This window comes from Phalaenopsis equestris, unplaced genomic scaffold (assembly GCF_001263595.1).
Source record: "Phalaenopsis equestris unplaced genomic scaffold, ASM126359v1 Scaffold000235, whole genome shotgun sequence".
NCBI lineage: Eukaryota > Viridiplantae > Streptophyta > Magnoliopsida > Asparagales > Orchidaceae > Phalaenopsis > Phalaenopsis equestris.
In genome coordinates this window covers 890,101-897,334 of record NW_018164677.1, presented here as the reverse complement: position 1 = coordinate 897,334, position 7,234 = coordinate 890,101, and the positions used below count along the sequence as shown (strand labels likewise).

The 7,234-nt window shown below is 35.7% G+C and overlaps 1 protein-coding gene across 1 annotated transcript in view; it reads right to left on the bottom strand.

Annotated features, from left to right (window-relative positions):
- Positions 1-4,096: 4,096 nt before the first annotated feature.
- The window catches only part of LOC110023906 (chromodomain-helicase-DNA-binding protein 3-like), a gene marked incomplete at its 3' end in the record, with an annotated part of 53,170 nt that continues 50,032 nt past the window's right edge, over positions 4,097-7,234 (bottom strand). The window contains 2 exon segments of the mRNA XM_020723559.1: positions 4,097-4,218; positions 4,683-5,601. Coding sequence (XP_020579218.1) covers positions 4,097-4,218; positions 4,683-5,601 — 1,041 coding nt within the window.

Below are 7,234 nucleotides of genomic sequence, written 5' to 3'. Positions count from 1 at the left end.
CTCTTTCCTCTTTGCTTTCCAACCGACAATCGGGCTCCACTTCTTCCCCCTACTGCCATGTCTCAGCCAACCCACACCCTCTTTTCCTATTTCCAACAACGAAATCTTCGCCCCTCCTTGCAAACCTGTTGAACCGCACTTTCTCTGAGCCCATCCGGCTGCACCGCAACTACTCCTAGCCATTGTCCACGGTTACACCTACTAGGCCCTAGCAAGGTATTAGTGTTCGTCATGTTTTCTTGTTCAATTTTGAGTCTTGATTGTAACCTCATTGTTTGAATAATGAAATTCTAATTTTCGCCAAAAAAATTTACTGAATTACGACGTCAATCATGAGAGTATTAATCTGTGTGCAGTACCAGCATTGATTTTACCCAAAAAGAGAAAATTGTGGCATATGTGCATTAATACCTAGGCAGTGAAAAAAATCAACATCAAGTACTAGTTTCTCATTCTAAAATTGAATGACTTGGTGGAACAACTACATGAAACTAGCATATTTTAAAAGATAGGAGTGTGGCAGATACCACACAATTTAGATGAGGCTCAAGAACAGGTGGAAGACCACATGTAGAATGCAAGTTAGATTGTATGAGCAGACAGTCAAGCTTTTTGGTTGTCAAATACATCAATAAATTTTATTAGGTAAATACACCAGATTTTAAAGCCATATCGAGAGATTCATGGTCGTGAATTTTGATGATCGTGTATTTTGATGATATTATGGTGTATAACAGTTCAGAGGATGAGCATTTGCAGCATTTGCAACGGGTGTTTAGAATTTTGCGACAAAACAAATGTATGACCACTATAAGTATTGTCATTTTCTGATGCCACAAACGTACTTCCTTGGATACATTATATCAATCACCCGCTTCAAGATAAAATACACTAAAATCTAGTCTATTATGAACTAGACCGATCTGTAGTCATTCACCTAGGTATGTCAAGTTTATGGATTGACTTCATGTTATAAGAAATTTATCAAAAATTTCAACTCTGTTGTAACACACCCTTCATAGAGCTTCGCAAGATAGACAAACCATTGCTCTATCACTTTCAAATTTTAATCAAGTGTTCTCGGTTGAGTGTGACAATGAAATTGGAGTTTTGTTGAGTCAAGGCATATACCTTATTGCCATCTTAGCGAAAAGTTGAATGAGTCCAGTAGGAAGTACTCTACTTACGACATTGAGTTTTACATTATTGAAAGAGCCCTCCATCACTGGAGTTATTATTTGCTAGTGCGTAAGCTCACTCTTTATATTCATCAGCTTAATGAATTGCCAAAGCAAGCTAAAAGGTAGACAAACCTCATGGGTGAATTTTTCTCTCCAATTCATTTCGTGCTCAAACAAAAAGTCAGGAGTCAGAACAAAATAGCCGATGCATTCAACCATCATCACTTACTAATCAACATCATGCAATTGAAGGTAGTTGGTTTGAAGTATCAAACTTGTATGTCGCCCATATTTCAAGAGATAAATATTTTTTGCATATCAGCTGGTTATTTATTTCATCAAAAAGACTAAACATTTCTAAGAATTCACTCAAATTAAGCACATTGTAAGAGTGCCACAATAGAGGGATGACAATACAATTTAGCAAGGATAAAACTCACTTTTGGAGAAAAATTTTTATAGTACAAGATATGGAGAGACATATCACTCAATAAATAGTATGTCATTTGGCTAAGATGCGAGGACAAAATATAGGTTTATAGAGTCTCATTTCAATTTTATAATCACCTTGTGAGCAGACTTTGTGGTAAATTTGACCCAAATAAAATGGAATAAGCACTCGAGCTACATTATTGATAAATCGCTTCTCCAAAACAACATATTTCGTACCTTGCCACAAAACAATGAATATCTCACATATTACATATTTACATTTTAAAATGTCGTCGGATGTCCGAGAGAGATCATCACATCTATCCAATCAGACTACAGGCACAACACCATATAAGGATTTAATGATACCACACCTTGAAAAAAATAAACTAGAGAAAACAACTTTATTGCATTAACCAACAGCCAAAGGTGTCCAACCGAAAACGAAAAACACATTAAATTTCTCCAAAAAAAGAAAATCTAATTAGTAGTCTAATAAATAATTTGGACTCCTAAAAAAACTAGCCCACCACATAGTGGCTTAAATCATGAACCGGCCCCTAACTGAACCAGTCGAGTTGTTTTTCCTATGATGCGGAATACGGGAGTTTTCCTCGGACATCCTCGTCAACAAAACATCCAACAAATTTGTAGGTGGACATAAAGTGAGGCTGGAAAATGCATTTTCTATAGCTAAGGAATTATAAACATTCACTTCATCTAGACAATAATGATTATCCATGAATCAACATTTATCACTCTCAAAGGACCGCCTTAAAATTTAAAGAATGGAATGGAGCAAAGACATAACTTGAGGACGCACAATCAACAAGAATATTCTAAACATTCGGGACTATTTAATAATTTTGATATTCCGCTTAATTATTATTCTTCATAAAGATATAGATGATTCTCTCACACCGCCTCTCACTACATTGAAAGGGAACGAAAAGTGCGTTGATTAACCATAAATGTCAAAATGAAAGCGTAAGGAAGGAGAGTCACAAATATCATGAAAAAAAGTTTCCTACATTTCGGTCTCACTGGTACCCTAAAATGACGCCTGCGGCTCTCTGTTGTTCGCCTAGTTCGCGCCTGTTACAGAGTTGGATCGCAGAAATGCTTCAGCCGAGCGAAACTAAGAATAAGGGATTGTGGCATTTAAGTGCAAAGAAAGTCAGTTGGGAACAATAAAGATGTTGGATTAAGGATTAATTAAGAGTCAATTTAAGCTTAATTAAACTATGACTTTATAATTTTATACTATTTCAAATGTATAAAATTCATGCATAGTGTTATATATCAAAGTTGATCGATTCGAAGTGTGGAATTGATTAATTTGAAAGACTTTTCTATCTCTCATAAGAACCCCGAAATACCACTTACGACTCTCTAAGGTTTGCCCAGTTCGCACCTGCTACAGTGTCGGATAGAAGAAATGTTTTTGTAGAGCGGAACTAAGAACAGGGAGGGGAGAAATGAAACGAAATACCACTTACGACTCTCTAAGGTTTGCCCAATTCGAACCTGCTACAGTGTCGGATAGAAGAAATGTTTTTGCAGAGCGGAACTAAGAACAGGGAGGGGAGAAATGAAAGGGACTATGGAATTTAACGTGATTTCAGTTAACACTCGATCGTTCCATCAAACTGACGCATACACAGCTAAGTGCGAAGAAAGACAGTTGGGAACAATAAAGATGCGGAATTAGGAATTAATTAAGGGTTTAAGTTTAATTATACTACAACTTTATAATTTTACATTTTCTCATACCTCTAAAATTGATACATCATGCTATAAATCAAATTGATCGATTCAACGTGTGAAATTTAATAAAATTGTTATGATCGAACTCTGAGGGATGCGAAATTTTGGTAAGCTTTAGAATTGTCAAAATTTTACTTGATTTTTCAAAATTGAGTGTTACATTCTATGTTCCCAAGCTATTATCAATTAAAACTTCTTTCCAATGCTTTCCTCTCTGACATTTTCAGAGTGTGGTTAAGTAAATTGTAACAAGTTATTCAAAAATAGAATGCTGTTCTAAATAGTTTGTTTTATTTCTTTTCCAATCCACCAACTCTTTTTTCTCATTGTGCTGCCAGTGCAAGCAGAATGTATTCCTTCCTAATCTGCTTAAATTGATGCTGGCAATTAAATTTTAAACTCACATGCTTCTGCAGCTAAAAAGAATAAATAGATTTATTAAATTTGGGTGTTTCTAACAGATTGTTTCTTTGTGACTTCCAATTGATTTAGTTTATAAGGAGTTTGCTACTTAAGAGATCAAGTTTTCATACAATAGAGTGCATTTTATTCAAAAAAGTATTGCAATCAATGCCATATAATTCCTAGAAAAGTTGATACAAAAGATAAATGCTTCAATGAAACAAATTAACAACTCATGCTTTCCATTCGAAAGCAAAAAGGAGTGTTTCACATTGTGACATGATCTCTTAAAGACAAAGATATTAAATGCATACCGGCTGTCCAAGAATGTCACATAATTCTGACAATTCTGGCCTAAGCAACATAAGAAGATTCCTCTGGTCTTCAAGCTGTTGTTTTCCATCTTCGGATTCAAGCATGCAAGACTTATGGTTCTCTGAAAAATATTGTCAAACACGTGTGAATAATATTTTTTCTAGCAACACAGAATAAAATAATAGTTTTTTAATCAGAAGACTAGCGTTCAAGATGTGTAAGTACTAGGAGGGGGTGGGATAAGGTTTCTTTTTTTTTTAAGGTTAGGAGGTTTTTGATGCAGGTGGAGGTGGAATTTAAACAAAAAATATAAATACAGAAAACAACTTCCAAATTACAAGCTAAGTACCATTCCAAATTTTCCCAAGGTCAAATGAAATCAACATGAACGTGCATATATTTTTCAAAATCCATGTCCAGAATTAAGACGAATTTAGACAGTAGGTTTTTAAATTTTGAAAAAATTAAAATTGATAAGATAATTGCATATTGTAAACATTCAGATCACTAGTACATACAATGAGGTCAACATTTCTTGGTTATTAAAATGCTAGTGGAGGATTAATCAAACAATAACAATCATACCTTCAGGCCCATCCCCCTTTTCTTCGTTGATTTCATGCAACTTGACTGGGTCTACATTATTGTCAACTTTTCGACGCTTGCTCTTAACTTTATCACCCTCTACAGCTTGAATTGCCAATCCATTTGAATTCTGAATCCTTCGGCGAACCCTTTGTGAATGCTCAAATATATACATCCATTTAGGACGCCTACCCTCCAATAACCCTGACCAGAAACTGGACAGATCTTTATCCGGTAAGGAGATGCCTTCCTTTTCACCAGTCAAGACAATATTTCTCGAGTACGTTCCACCACACAGTTGAGCCCTAGTGAGAATAGAGCAAGGGACAGCTCTGCTTGTTTCAATTTTTCCAGGAAACTGTGTTAAAATTTCCATAATCACATCATTCAAACATAATTTGTCAAATGAAGGTTCAGAGATAGAAGCTGGTTTCGCACTCAAATGCAAATGATCAAGCTTCTGAAACAGGTAGGAGGTGCCCCAACCAAGCAACGAATGGATAATATTACGATTTATATTCTCAACACAGCTCTCAAGAATGATAGCTTCTTTTGCAAGCATCAGAAGTTTTTCTTCTACCGTATAAGATGTATAAAAACGAAAAACCCTAGTGCACTGATATTGAGATTCTATATTTATTTTCTGTAGAGATCTTAGGTCATTCAATGGATTCCAATCACTATTAAATAAGATAATGGCATCAACAGAATGGAGCTTAACACTTGGCAGACAAGCACGTTTTTCAATAAGAAATACAAATTTTCCCGTTTCCTTATCATTGAACTTCTTAAGTGCGGCAACCTTCTTTGTCGTGACAATGCCAGTCTCAATGCGCTCATACGTGTCGACACCGAATCTTTGCGCAAGAAAATCATCCAACACATCACCAAGCAAAACTTTTTCAGGTCCACCTAGACTCTTTCAGCAGAAAAAGGTTGAAAGTTATAACGAGCTCAAGAAAAAGTGGCGGCAAGAAGGATGCCAACAAAACAGTTAAAAAAATTTAAACGGTGAATAACGATGCAAGGGAAAAAGAAAAATTAGTTTTACAACAAGAAAATAAAGAAGCTTACTCATACAATTGCCATGACAACTTCCTTCGTGTTGCTTTTGATAGCACCACATTCTAAAATGTGAGGTAGGGTTGATATTTAAGGTGTAGGCGGATATTCAACAAGGATGCAACAAAAAATATTTTTTTTATTTCTTTTATGTTCATTATATTGCATAAACACATGCATGAATTGGCATGCACTGAAGCAACGAATATCTAAAAGCAATCCAACACAAATCATTTACTTGCTGATGTACGCAATTATTTACTCCTAAACAAAAAATTAAAAAAAAAAGGAAATACTTGTACTGATGAATAATAAGGAACCAAACGGGCTGTCTGAATAAAGGTGACTACACAATCTAACATTTATCGAAGTTATTGAAAAAATGAGATAAAAAAGTATAACATTTTTTTGATATAGGCATCAGTTGTGGGAGATGATCTGCATCCACCTTCCGAATAGGGAAATCGGTCCTGGACCAGTTAGCCTTTTCCAGACCCCAAGAGCTGGCCCAACCTCCTTCAATGGTCTTACTTGCTTTTATTAGATTTTTATTAGGGTTAATTTGCTTGGAAGCTATTTATTTGTTGTTATTTGTCTATTTTGAAAACTTTTTCTTAGTTTTAAGTTATTGGAGACATTTTCTACTTCTTTTCTTTATTGGAGTATTGTATCATTGGATTTCTCACAGATGTTGTGCATGTAACCTGATTGGATTGAGGTGATGATCTCCATTGAAAGTCCGAAGGATTCCACCCTCTCCGAACTCGCTGCTATCTGTTGTTGTTCCACTGCCGACTCGCTATCCAGCCACCATGCACACCGGATTTTAGCCGAATCATTCCGCCCAACCCAGTCACCCATCTTATAACTTACCTACCCATTTCTATGTTCTCACATATCTTCTAGGAGCCCTAAATTGATGTCATTTAATATCAGAGTCAGGCAAATCCTAAATTTTTAGTGATTTGTCATTCCTACGCCTAAACCTAAAATCCATATAACTTAAACTTTCGGCCAATTCAATACCCTGAACATTTATTCCTATGCCTATATAACTAAAATCCACAGAGCTTAAACCTTTGACCAACTCAATACCCAAACCATTCTTATCGCAATTCCTAGACCTAGCCTTAAATTTTCAAAAACTTACATTTCTACCTCACCAAAAATCCACTCCAACACCTATCACCAAGACCCTAAGTTCTCGGCCAATCGTTAATCTACAACCCTACACTCAAAAATTGTGATAGGAAGAAAAGAATGCAATGCCTCCTAAGAAAAGCATACAAAAATGTGTCCAAGAGCCTACGATGGAAGCCATGCAAAGGGAAATCCTCCAACTACAAAAAAGAAATGCCGCCCTTGTAAGAAGACAACCCGGAGTGGTCATTAATATCCACAACGGTGACTTATTAGATCAAGAGCAAGTGAAGCCCTTCCACCAAAAAGTTTCCAGTGATGATAAACCAATACCCTGTAATTTGATATTA